Source organism: Heterocephalus glaber, unplaced genomic scaffold (assembly GCF_053883595.1).
Source record: "Heterocephalus glaber isolate CG9 unplaced genomic scaffold, H.glaber_assembly_v1.0 deba00001461, whole genome shotgun sequence".
Taxonomy (NCBI): Eukaryota; Metazoa; Chordata; class Mammalia; order Rodentia; family Bathyergidae; genus Heterocephalus; species Heterocephalus glaber.
The window spans coordinates 17111746-17125864 of NW_028258308.1; the positions used below are offsets into that span (position 1 = coordinate 17111746).

Below are 14119 nucleotides of genomic sequence, written 5' to 3' on the forward strand. Positions count from 1 at the left end.
TAGGCTCGAACTTGCTGTCCTCCTGCCTCAGCTTCTCAGAGTGCTAGGATTACCTGCTTGCAAGAGTTTTGTTTTACCAGTTATGCTTTTACTGGGGGACATGGAAATTTAAATAAGTAATATATACAGTGTCTGAATGACTAATATAAGAAGCAAGTGTTTTGAGTCTGTGACTTCCAGCATGGGCATCTGAGCACAGGGAATGCCCAAGACAGTCCATTGGAGATGAGGGAAGACATCAGGCCCTACTTCATATTTGTATTTCATCTTAACAGAATAAAGCTCAGGATCAGGAATCCTTCGTGTTCATTGATCTGGGAGGGAAGTAGCAGTTACTGGTGGCATCCTCACTCAGTCCTGTGCTTTCAGAGCACATTGATGTGTACATGCTGCAGGATTTGATAAACTTTTCAGAAGCAAGACAAGGTATTAGAATGTTTATAAAACTTCTGCAGTGCATTAGAGAATGATTGTGAAAATCTTTTGTATTACATGATCATTTCAAGGTATAATTCTTTGAAGAATTGTCAAATTTAAGCATTTAATTTTTATGAAAATATAAGTGTTCCAAATTTTCAGACTGTTCCTCCCAGAATAGTAGGCTGTGTCATGCTAACTAGCAACTGTTTTTTTTAAAAAAACTACACACGTTCTTTTTAAAACAAAGATGGCATTTTAATAATGAGTAAAAAAAAAAAATGCTTTTCAGAGGAAAGTTGTATTATAGAGAAAACATGCTGAAAATGGCTGTTTGGAAATCTTTCTATTTATCTGGGTTTTTTTTTTCTGAGATCAATTTATTTTTTATTTATTATTTATTTATTTATTTATTTATTTATTTATTTGTTACGGGGGATCGAACTCGGGTCCTTGGGCTTGCACAGCAGGCAGCAAAACCACTGAACTAAATCCCCAGCCCTTGAGATCAATTTAAATGTGTGCTTTATATAGTATTTGCTATCATCATCATTGTCATAATCATAATTATCTACATTCTTGAAAATATTGGAAACAGTTTTCTAACTAGTTCATTTCAAATAAGAGTTTCAAGGGTCTAAACTTATTTATTACAAATAGAAAACAATATACACTAATATATAAATTTATGCAGTTAGATTTTGGATCTCTGGTCTTTTTCTTTTCATAAATTAAGAATTGGGATTGGGATTGTTGTAGACATTTTCATGGGTGGGTCTGTATTGAAGCCGTATTTGACTCTCCCTTCTGACTCCCTTTTTAAAGCAATTCTGTAGGGGAAAGAAGGATGTAAGTAGTGCCATATACTTGCTGTTCTTGCTACTTCCTTACTTTCTTTATTTTCATCCTTAAGCCTAGGATTTACCTTCACTATTAAGTTCCTTTTAAATATACAGTAGTTCCTCCCTTTGTGCCCTTGAAGGTGTGTGACATTTTGCCTGTTACATAGTTTCTAAAATTCGGGGAAACACCTTTCCTTTTAGACTTAAATGTGCATCTGTAGTTGGGAAGCTTCAGTATTTGTCATCTGAAAACTGATAGATTTGTTTCCTGAAGTGACTCATAGCTTTTCATATTATGTACTTTTTGTGTGTGTAGTGCTGAGGGTGAACCCAGAATTTTGCCCATGCTAGGCAAGTGCTCCACCACTGAGCTATCCTCCTAGGCCTTGAATGATAGCTTTTCAATGTTTGACTGTAGTGGCTAAGATAATGTTTGTTTACTCTAAAAAGAGTGCTTAATTGATATGCTTATGCAGTTGTAGCAGAAAATGGACTCCAGGTGATCTTTGTATGAATTTTACTAAGAGTGAGTACCAGTTGTGTAATTGGCTCGAGTAGGGATATGCTTGTAATCAAAATTTTAATATAAATTATCCATTAGGATGAATCTGTTTTGAGACATAATATAACATAGGTGTCTATGTATTTTTTCTTATGTTGGTGTACGTATGTGTATCTAATATTTGTTTCAAGGTTAGAATCAAATTTTGATTATTTTCATATTTTAACTTTTTAAACTATAGCTTTGAAAATAGCATATCTCTTTTTTTTACTTTTGCTTATAATTATTTTATTGTTAACAGATTTTAAAAATTTTTATTAGTACATATTTGCAGTATTTAATATTTACATTCCTAGGAAAAATAAAAACAAGAAATAAAAGAACCACCAATAGTAAAACATGACAAGGATGAGTCAGTATCTATCAATTATAACTATCAATGTTAATGGTCTCAATTCACCAATCAGAAGAAATAGACTGACAGAATGGATTAAGAAGCAAAATCCAACAATATGCTGTATACAAGAAACACACCTAATTCAAAAGGAAACTCATAGACTGAAAGTGAAAGGATGGAAAACAGTTCTTCACGCCACAGGAACCCAGAAAAAAGCAGGGGTAGCAATTCTATTTGCAGACAAACTAGATTTCAAACCAAAATTAATTAAGAGAGAAAGGTGGTCACTACATCCTTGTGAAGGGAACAATCCAAGAGGAAGAGATGACAATCATAAATATATATGCACCAAATACGAATGCCCCGACTATATAAAACAAATATTAACGGACATGAAAAAACAAATAAGCACTAATACAGTTGTAGTGGGGAATCTCAATACCCCTTTATCACAATTAGACAGATCATCTAGACAAAAAATTAACAACGAAATTCTAGAACTGAACCAAGCTATTGAAGAAATGGATTTAATAGATGTTTACAGAGTGTCCCACCCCACAAAATCAGAATACACATTCTTTTCAGCTGCAATGGGTCATTCTCTAAATTAGACCACATGCTAGCTCACAGGACATATCTAAGTAAATGTAAAAGAACTGAAGTTACGCCCTGTATATTATCAGACCATAGTGCAATAAAATTGGAGATCAATGACATAAGAAACTGCAAAACTCCCACAAACACATGGAAATTAAATAACACCCTCCTGAACAGCCAATGGGTGACAGAGGAAATTAAAGGAGAAATTAGACAGTTTCTACAAGGAAATGATAATGCCAGTACAACATACAGGAATCTGTGGGACACAATGAAAGCAGTTCTACAAGGGAAATTCATAGTAGTCAATGCCCATATTAGGAAAACAGAGAGAACTCAAATACAACCTAATGCAGAACCTGAAGCTCCTAGAAAAAGAAGAGCATAACAAACCCAAAGCTCGTATAAGAGAGGAAAGTATAAAGATCCGAGCAGAAATCAATATTTACATTCCTTGTATGGATTTGGTACATGCATATGAAACATCTTAATTTCTCTTTTCATCTCTTCCTTCCCTGCTCCCTCCATCTCTCGATCTCCTTCCCATTTGAGAAACTCTGTTTCCCTACTTCCTAATAGCTGTCTTCTTTTTTTCATTATTTATAATTTGTGTTTCTCATGTAAAAGAAACCTTGTGCTATTTAAGCTTATGTGTCTGATTTATTTCACTTAACATTATGGTCTCAAGGTGCATCCATTTTCATACAAATGACTCATTTCTCTTTGCGACAGAGTAGTACCCCATTGTATATAAATAACACACTTTCTTTATCCATTCATCTCTTGATGGACATGTAGGCCACTTCCAAGATTTACATATTAAGAATTGTGCTGCTATAAACCTGAGTATGCATGTATCACTGAAATATGATGTCTTTAACTGTTTTGCAAAGATACCTAGAAGGGGAATAGCTGGGTCAGATGGAATTTCTAGCTTCAGTTTTTTGAGGAATCTCTGTACTGATTTCCATAGTGATTATATTAGCTTACTTTCCTACCAACAATGTAGAAGGGTTCTTTTTTCCTCACAGCCTCACCAGCATTTGTTATTATTTGATTTCTTGATGATACCCATTCTTTCTGAGGTAAAATGTGATCTCGTTTTAATTTGCATTTTTCTAATGGCCAGTGATGTTGAACATTTCTTCATGTATTTATTGGCAATTTGTACTTCTTCTGTGAAGTTTCTATTCATTTCAGTTGCCCATTTTTTAATTGGGCCTTTTATTTTAGGGAGTCTGATATTTTTGAGTTCTTCATATATTCTAAGAAATATAGTCCTCTGAGAAATAGCTGGCAAAATATTTTTCTCATTTTGTAGATTGTCTATTCACTCTGTTGGTTGTTTCTTTCACTGTCCAGAAGCTTTTAATTTGATATGGTCCCATTTATTGATTCTCAGTACTAAAAATAGACAGTCTTAACCTAGAAGATCCAATTTAATCTGGTTTAAAATTTTTTGACTTACCTATTATATATTTTTTTCTTTTACCTATTTGTGTTAGATGTATTGAAATCTTTTTAGTATAGGTTGAAAATTCTGTTTTTATTCTAAGGAAGAATACCTTGAAGTTCATCTGTTATCTGTGAATTCAGGCTTCTTTCATTACATAGACAGTCCTAATAAAGCACTCCTTTTCTTAAAAGAAAGTTTGAGTTGTTTATTGATCTCTGGTCAGATTATTGTTGTTGTTCTCTTATAATCTCAAAGTTACAGATTGACGCAGAATGTAAACCATACAATTGTTATTTTCACCTCATTTACCAGTTATTAGTTTTCTTATCCTTTTAAACCCAAGATAGTCACAAAAAATAATAAAATCTATAGAATAGTTTTTTCAGACATTTTATAACATTACCAAATAATAGGAGTGAAAGTAGTCTTATAGATTACCTAATTTTTACAAATTAAATGAAGTTATTTTTATTGGTCGTATTTTATATTGCAAGTAATTTTAAATACTTTGAGGGAGATCCTTATTTTAGACTTTTTGTCTGGAGATTCAGCTTATACTTTGTTCACTTTTTATCTTAATCATGAGGTAAAATAGCCATTATCTGTCAGGAATTTAATTTCAGGTCTCACAATTAGAATTTTTGGTAAGAGTTTGGTTTAAAATAACTTTAATATTTGACTTTTGGATTTTTTCAACAGATTAGAAAATGCTTTTTATGAACATGCACAGACTTATTACTACACTGAAATCAGAAGAGTGAAATCTCATAAAGAATTTTTGAATAAAACAACACACCAGGTACATATTTTTTTTTATGTTTCTTTTTTTTTCTTAACCAGGTACATATTTTTAACAGAGGCAATCTAGAGCAAATTACTCATTATTGATTACTTTTGAGGTGATTATTACATATCTTTAATATGTTGGTATTTTAAATGGCTTCAGTACTTCTGAGTTTTTCCTAAAGATTTAAAAAACAAATTTGTTTTTAAATTGTGCTCTTTGCCCTTTAGATTGTTTTTAATTTTTTGCCCGTAAAAGTTGTTAAATTTTTATAACTGTATCTTTGTTGGAATAATTGTTGAATTTTAATTTTGGGTGTTTTCTTTCATATTTTAATGTCTTGTATTAAATATAATTTTCACATTTAAAGTATGTATTTAGTAGTGCTTTTTTATCTTTTTTTCCAGCTTTTATTTGTGAGACATCAGTTCAAAATAGCGTTCTTCAGTGAGTTGAAACAAGATACACAAAATGCTCTGAAGTAAGTTTCTAACACCTTTCAAACTAAATTTTTCTTATTTTTATGTTACTGATAACATATTAATGGCAATTTTTGAATCTCACCCAAACTAAGTTGGCTGAATCTTAGCCAAACTAAGAAATGATTATGTTGGTTAGATTCAGGTATTTAATATTTAGTTTGTCTAGAAATGAATGGAATGTTGAGGTTTTAAAAAAATTTCCATTATGTTATTGGAAGTAAATTTTAGAATGTCCTATAGCTTTCTATCTGGCTAATTAAATTTCATTCTTTAAAGAAATAAACTAAAATTTTTCCCATCTTTCTATTTCTTTTTTTGTTTTGTTTTGTTTTTATTCTGATACCGGGGATCGAACTTGGAATCTTGCCCTTGCCGAGACAGGCAGTGGCACCACTGAGCTAAATCCCCCACCCTTCCTATTTCTTATTTGTATATTCAGTAAAATTCTTCTGGTAAGAGATGGGTTTCTAAAATGTAACAAATACTAAATGTTATCTTAAGTCGGGCTATGAGTTTTTAAAAGTTTATAGTACATTTCTTTACTTGAACTTTAAGCTTCTAATACCTGTTAGTAGCACCATTTTCCCTTTGTAGGCTGTGCTTAGAGCCTTGAAGATTAGTAGTTAAGCCTTTTCTTTCTTCTACCAACCACAATTTAATAAAAACACTATCTTTTTGTAGCTTTAACTTAGTTTTTTAGATTGATAGTAGTAGTATGAAAAAGGATTTTAAAAAGCTCTTTATAATTGAGGAGGTAGAGAAAAATACAAGTAAGTAAAAATAATTCTGTGACAGGAATATTGTAGAAATGTCTTATCTTTTATTGTTGAGCTGCCAAGCACCAGACTGTATTTTCTGAAAACAGTGACTTTTTATAATTATAACTGCTTTTAATGTAGTTCATTTTTATGGATAGCATTAGTTAAAAATCTCCAATTTCAGATTTGTTGAAGAATAATTCTGAAAAGAAAGAAAGTTTACCTGAAAAAGTTAAGAGTGTACCATTTTGGGGGTTTTTTTTGGCAGTGCTGGTGATTAAACCCAGGACCTCCTATGTGCTAGGCAGTAGGCAAGTGCTCTACCACTGAGCCACAACCCAAAACCCAAGAGTATACTTTTTCCTGTGAAGAAGACTATTCTGAGATCTTCTCATTACCTTTTCTGTCTTAGGGTAGGCCCTGTTTCTACAGGCCTCTCCATTCTCACCTCAATGATGATAGAATTTTTGAGAAGTTCATAATGGAAATTGAACAAAATTGATTTGTTTACCAGAATGCTCATTTTTCAATGTAATTCTAAATAACTGTCCAATATACTTTTGTTTTTCAACATATGTTCTCTTGGTTATTGATTGATGTTATGACAGATAGAGTAATGTATGTGGGATGGTTCTGATTTTTATGAAAAAATCATTGATTCCTCCCACATAGAAGGACATTGAAGATTGATATGAATATACTGTTATTAAGGTTTTGCATGTTAAGAAATGTTGAATAAATATAGTTTGTTTATGGTAATCTTGTTGTTAAGAATTGTCTTAAATTTAATTTATATTACAATTAACCACTCTTACGTTTATATTAGGAATTATAGGACTGCCTATAATCTTGTACATGAATTGAGAGCCCATGAAACTAACATTCTGGAAATTAAGACTATGGCAGGATTTATAAACTACAAGGTAACAGTTCAACTTCCATATAAAGAGAATTGGTCTTTAAATATTATCTTTTTAAAATTTGAAAATCAAACTTGGTTTCTTGCTCTCAAATGTTAGTATTTAATTACACATTTTTTTTATATGGTTTTTCTCAAGAAAGGCTTTGATTCTCAACAGCCTAATAGTAATGGATGATTTTTTTGAGTTTATAGGTCCTCGGTTTTTAGAGTTGGGATAGTTTTTTTGGTGTTTGTTTTTGAATGGGAGCAGGGAATGGTGAGTAGAAAGTTGTCTGTATTATTGAACTTTTTAACAGTGCAGCATAGTAGAACCTTCCTTGGTTAAAAAGCACAACTGTAGAAAAGGTAGGTGTATCTATTCACTTTAGAGAAAACTTTCATTAACCGTTGTTTGAGGGTTTTAAGATTGTATGTTGTAGAAATAGATCCCCCTTTTTCCCCAAGCAGACAAATGAGGTCGTTTGGTTTTAATTTTCCCATACTAATGTTTTAAAGGTGTCTGGCCCCCACAGTTGGTGATGTGTGGGCAAATACTTTCAGTAACTGTGTAGTATAAATTGGGACAGTTCCTGTATAGAATATCTTGGTGATTGTACAGATTTAAAATGGATGTTCCCTTTGATCTAGCAATGCCGTTTTAGGAAATTTATTTGACATATATGCTAATGCTTGCAAATCACAACTGTGGCTGCTTGTATCTTCTAGTAGTAAAAGACTGAAAATAAATCAGCAATAATTGTTTAAATGTATTATAACTAAACAAATGGAACATTATATAGCTATTAAGAATGAGGCAACTCTATATTGATGTGTAATGATAGCAAGATATCGTTGGGTGAAAAAAAGACACAACTCAGCAGAATAGTGCAGTGCACCTGTACAGCACTTTATATACATAAATGGGCTTATACTTGTCTGTTAGAAAATGGCAGAAGCCGATTGCCTCTGGAAAGGGAAGTTGGATGGTCAAAGGAGAGGGAAGGATAAGAAACTACTTTTCATGTATTCCTTTGTACTTAAAAAATAAAGTTGAAAATTGTAATTAGCATTTGGAAATAAATTTAGGCCTTATTCCTTCTATTTTTCCTTTTACCTCCAGTATGTATAGATTACATTGTTTTGAAATAGCATGTCAGGCAAAAAGGATTTGGAAGTTTGACATGGAGGTAACTGGGCTTTGAGCTACAGAAAATAAGGTTTCTGACAACTCTAAAACTGAAAATCCACCTATCCTTTCTCAGTTATCTGTTGGAAATATTTTAGTCTGTGGTCTTCATTTGGTATAATTTTAAAAATTCTATATTTTAAAAAAGATATTTTTCATTTTAAAATTTTTTACTAGTACATGTTTGTGGTACATGATGATTACATTTATCATGAGCAGTTTGTACATGTACACAACGTGTCTGTATTTTTTTCGTCACTTTCCCCTCCCATTCTCCCCTGTTCCCTCCAATTTTTGTTCCACTTCCCATTTGCAGAATCTATTTCCATTTTTTCTTCAATTCTGTCTCTTTTTAAAAAATAAATTTTATTTTATTTTATCCCATGCCCCCCACAATCCCCCTCCCCTCCCTATGTACAGAAACTGTGTCCATTTTTTCCTTCTATTTGCACTTTTTTTTTTCTTGTCTCTTCCTTCCTTCCTCCCTCCCCTCTTGTTCCCCTTCCCATTTGAATGAGTTCTTCCCATTTCCCAGCATCCATTATACATTGCAGTCCTTATTTCCTCTTTCAGTTTCTCACACCAAAGAAACAATGCAGTATTTAAGCATGTGTGTCTGATTGGTTTCACTTAAGAGTATGATCTCAAGGCCCATCCATTTATCTATAAAAGTCTGAAGCTCATCCTTCTTGAGTAGTACTCCATTGTATAAAAAAAAACCACATCTTCTTTATCCACCCATCAGTTGATGGGGATTTGGGCTGTTTCCAAGATTTAGCTATTACAAACTATGCTGCTATAAACATGGGTGTGCATATATCACTGTGGTATGATGCTTTTAATTCTTTCAGGAAGACACCAAGAAGAGGTATAGCTGGGTCAAATGGAACCTCTAGTTTTAGTTTCTTGAGAAATCTCCACACTGATTTCCACAGTGACTGCACCAGTCTACACTCCCACTAACAGTGGAGGAGGGTTCCTTTTTCCCCACAGCTCCTCCATCATTTGTTATGGGCTGATTTCTTGATAGCAGCCATTCTTTCTGGAGATGGAATCTTAGCATTGTTTTAATTTGCATTTCACAAGTGACTAGTGATGTTGAACATTTTTTCATGTTTATTTGCCATTTCTAATTCTTTATCTTAGAAATATCTTTTTATTTCAGTTCCCCTTTTTGCAGTGGGTCTTTAAATTTGAGAGGGGTCTCATTTTTTTGAGTTCTTTATATATTCTAGATAATAGTCCTTTGTCTGAATAGCTGGTAAAAAATTTTTCCACTCTGTGGGTTGTCTCTTCACTTTGTTGGTGGTTTCTCTTGCTGTGCAAAAGCTTTTTAATAAGATGAGGTCCCAGTTGTTGATTCTTTATAATATTTCCCATTCTCTCTTCCAGCAGATTTAGTGTTTCTGTTTTAATATTTAGATCTTTGATCTATTTCAATTTTAGGTTGGTGCATGGTGAAAGATATAGATCTAGTTTCAATCTTTGGCATGTGGAAAACCAGTTTTTCCAGTACCATTTATAAAGAGGCTATCTTACTTCCAATGAAGTTCTTAGGAATACATGAAAAGTATGTAAGGTGATTGAGTATGTCTGGAGTTGTTTCTGCATCCTCTAGTCTGTTCCATTGATCCTTAGGTCTGTTCTTTTGCCAGTAATATGCTGTTTTTATCACAATAGCTTTGTAGTATAATTTAAAGTCAGGAATTGTGATACTCCCTGCTTTGCCTTTGTTTCCCAGAATTGCCTTTGTTATTCTAGATCTCTTCTGGTTCCAAATGAATTTTTTTTTGTTTTTGGTACCGGGGATCAAACTTGGGTCCTTGCACTTGTGCAGCAGGTGGCGAAACCAATGAGCTAAATCCCCAGCCCTCCAAATGAACCTTAGAGTTGTTTTTTCTAATTCTGTGAGATATGCTGTTGGGATTTTGATTGGGATTTCATTGAATCTGTATAACAATTTTGAAAGTATGGCCATTTTCACCATATTGGTTCTTTCTATCCAAGAACAGGGGATATCTTTCCATTTTCTGATATCCTCTCCAATCTCCTTTTTCAGTGTACTGTAGTTTTCAATGTAGCGGTCTTTTACTTCCTTCGTTAAAAAAAGATTTTCTAAGGTATAGAAAATTGCTCAAAGTGACAAAGCCTCTGGTTTTATCATAACCATTCTCATGATGAAAACCAGTTCAATTGAAAAGAACTTAAGAGAAGGAAATTGAATAGTCTTGTGAAATTATTCTGAAACTTTACATATTTTTGAATGATTATGCTTTTGACTTTCTCCTTATTTTGGCGTTGATTTTATACTTTACAGATCTGTAGGCTGTGTTTTCAACACAATACCCCATTGGATGCAATTGGTCAATTCAGAAAACACATCGACTTGTGTAAGAAAAAAATTGGAAGTGCAGAGTTGTCTTTTGAGCATGCTGCATGGATGTCTAAACAGTATGTTTTAAATTGTACTTTTAGAATATTTAGAAAAATAGTGTGTGGGTTTTGGAGAAATGAAATTAGCATGGAGTTTGACTCTACACTGAACTAAGTATTTTTCAGCAACTAGATTTTTAATAATAAAGCCTATGTATGGTTTTGGTAATAGTGTATATTGATTGGTACAGTTTCTTAATGGAACTCAGTTAATTCATGATACTGTCTTATTTATTCAATATATATTTATTGGGTTTCCAGTGTATATCAACATCCTGAGAATGTAGCCGTGATCAAAACAAAATTCCTACTGTCATAGACTTTACTGTTTAAAACTGATGCTTAAACATTTAAAGTGAAATTTTTCCCAGCAACTTGGATGTATTTGAGTGGTGAGAACTACGTTAAGATCTAGTTTGATGGTTTATTTATAAACATGTTAGCACAGAAGAGATGACATAAATACAGTATTTATCTTTAACCTTACCAGTAGTGTGTATTAATATTTGCAAAGAAATTATGACAAATATTAATTAGTAATCATTACCATTATTTTGATACAATATGCTGGAATTACGGTTCCTAGGATGAATAATTACTAAAAGTAAGTTGCTTTTTCTTTTTCTTTTTTGTTTTTCTCTAAGATTCCAGGTGTTTGGAGATTTATTTGATGAAGCTATTAAGTTAGGGTTAACAGCTATACAAACTCAGAATCCTGGTTTCTATTATCAGCAGGCAGCATATTATGCTCAGGAGCGGAAACAGCATGCAAAAGCCCTCTGTAACCATGATGTAAGTTACCAGCTCCTGTATTATCTAGCAGTTAGAAAGCTTAATGAATCTTCTCTTGAAAGAAGCTAGAACTGATGTAGTGTGGATAATTGTTTTTCAAGTCTTTGAATGTAATGTAGTTTCAGGAATTATGACCATTTTAATAGAAGTACTCCATTTTTAATTGTGAATTGAGCAAAACTTTTTCTATTTGTGCATGATTTTTGGTTTTTTGAGACAGCATTTTGCTATGTAGTTCAGGCTGGCCTTGAACTTACTATGTAACCCAGGTTGGTTGAACTCTCAGCAATCTTCCTGCCTAAGTGTCCTGAGTGCTGGGCTCTTAGGCTTTGTTTTGTTAAGGATACAAGGCATTGGTGTTAACAAATACTCATTGAAATGTATAATATTTCTTTCAAAAATAATTTGAACTTTAAGACTATACACATCTTTTGACCCAAAATTTTATTTTCAGAAATACTAAGCTAGATAATACATCCTAAGATATTTATTAATTATAATGTAAAATAAAATAAGTTGAACAACTCTAGGGAATTTTTAAAAATATAGAACAACAGGAAGTCATGAAAAATAATGTTTAGAATATTTAATGATATGGTGAAATGGATAGAATTAATTAATTAATTAATTAATTATGCAGTACTGGGGCCTTCATGATGAGCTACATCCCCAGCCCAGTTTTGTATTTTTTAAAATTTTGAGACAGTACAACTGAGTCACTAATTTGCCCAGGCTAAGCCTGAACTTGAAATCTTCTTTTCTCAGAATTTCACAGTGCTGGACTATAGGTGTGTACTATGTACTACCATACCTGGCTTGGACAGAATATTTAAATTTTTTAAAAATGGTTAAAAATTATTTTAATTGGCAACAAATAAAATTTTACACAACAATCTGTAGGATAATGTATACTTCTTAACAAGTGGTTGTAGTTTATAAGTAATTTAAATTTGTAACCTTTTCCTATTGAATATTTTGTACATTTTTCAGCAAGGTACTAGTATTACATTTTGGTTTCAGAAGGAAAAAGAAGAAAAATTAAGCAGTTTAAATCTCTTGATTCTATTGCCAAATACCTCCTTCCCCCAATATCAGGAATAACACAGAAGTGATAAAGAAAAATAGTGTCCTCTTGTTAAAACTTCTTATAATACTGTTTTTGTTTACATAGAGAATATTTAAATTATAGGTATGGAATAAATTTCAAGCATAATTTGTAATATATTTTCAGTGGGTTTTTTTAGCAAAGAAGAAAGTGAAAGAACTTACTATGAAATCATTGGTCAAAACCAGATTGCTTTATTCAATTTTTATAAGATCTCCTAAATATTAAATGAAACATGTCTGGTTTAATTATTGTTAAAATTTAATTCGTGTTAAAATATTGATAACTGTGATACTTGAATGTGATTGATGAAAACTTCTTTATTAATGAAAACTTCTTTATTCAGAGATTGGGCAAGAGTTGATTTGTGATGGGTTACCTAAACTCTTATTTACATTTGCTTTTTAATTTACAGGCTTCTGTAATGTATCCCAACCCTGACCCCTTAGAAACACAAACAGGAGTTCTTGACTTTTATGGACAAAGATCATGGCGACAAGGAATATTAAGTAAATGACTTTCCTTTTCCCCCTTCCTCTCAATTTCAGAAGACAAACATAGCTATCATAATTTCTTATTCTTGAGGTAGCCGGGATAAAATTATGTTGAAGTAAAAATAAACACTTTTTGAACATGTTTTTAAATGTACAGTTTCTTAGTTTTTAGTTTCTGTCACATCTTAGATTAATTTTTATAATCACATATATTGATATGATTAAAACATTTGAATATCTCTTAAATGACATAAGCCATTGTCAGCTAAACATTTCAATTCCAATTAACTTTAGTGGTTTATGTGATATTTTAACTTGCATCACCTTAAAAATTTTATCTGCATCTTTTTTCTTTTATGTATAATTTAATTCAAGCAACATCTATGGTAATTGAATATTAAATATGTGTTTAATCTGCAGAGACTATTTTCTGTGGAGGGTGATATGTATAGTGCCTTCAGTGGTTGATCCCACTGTATAAAGGAACCCTGAGCCCAGTAATGTTCTCTTCAGAACTAACTGAGGTCACAGAAAAGTTTCCATGTTAATACAACAGTTGCTTAGAGTCTTTAATATTCTAGAATATTTTAAGAACCTTAAATACATTGTAAGGCTTCAAGGAGTGTTCACATACAATGTTCATGTGAAGGTTTGTGTTAAATGAACTATCTAAAAATGGGCTGGGTCATGTCTTACACAGGTTTTGATCTTTCTGATCCTGAAAAAGAAAAAGTAGGAATTCTTGCTCTTCAGCTGAAGGAGAGAAGTGTTGTTCATTCAGTAAGTTGCTTTTTCCCCAATATAAGCTATTTTTTCCTATATTTAAGGAAAATATGAAGTTATTTTATTTAAATGTTTTACACTTTATCTTTTCTAACAGGAGATAATAATAACTCTTCTGAGCAATGCGGTTGCACAATTCAAGAAGTATAAGTGTCCAAGAATGAAAAGTCATCTAAGTATGTATCCATAA

The 14119-nt window shown here is 32.2% G+C and overlaps 1 protein-coding gene across 3 annotated transcripts in view; it reads left to right on the plus strand.

The window, feature by feature from the left end:
- The window catches only part of Trappc11 (trafficking protein particle complex subunit 11), a 55440-nt gene that overhangs the window by 7233 nt on the left and 34088 nt on the right, over positions 1 to 14119 (plus strand). For all 3 annotated transcript variants that reach the window (XM_004852988.3, XM_021264972.2, XM_021264973.2), the window contains exons 6-13: positions 4911 to 5010; positions 5403 to 5476; positions 7062 to 7158; positions 10640 to 10773; positions 11400 to 11547; positions 13068 to 13161; positions 13847 to 13926; positions 14027 to 14105. In XM_004852988.3, the coding sequence (XP_004853045.2) occupies positions 4911 to 5010; positions 5403 to 5476; positions 7062 to 7158; positions 10640 to 10773; positions 11400 to 11547; positions 13068 to 13161; positions 13847 to 13926; positions 14027 to 14105 (806 nt within the window). The remainder of the gene's footprint in view (positions 1 to 4910; positions 5011 to 5402; positions 5477 to 7061; positions 7159 to 10639; positions 10774 to 11399; positions 11548 to 13067; positions 13162 to 13846; positions 13927 to 14026; positions 14106 to 14119) is intronic.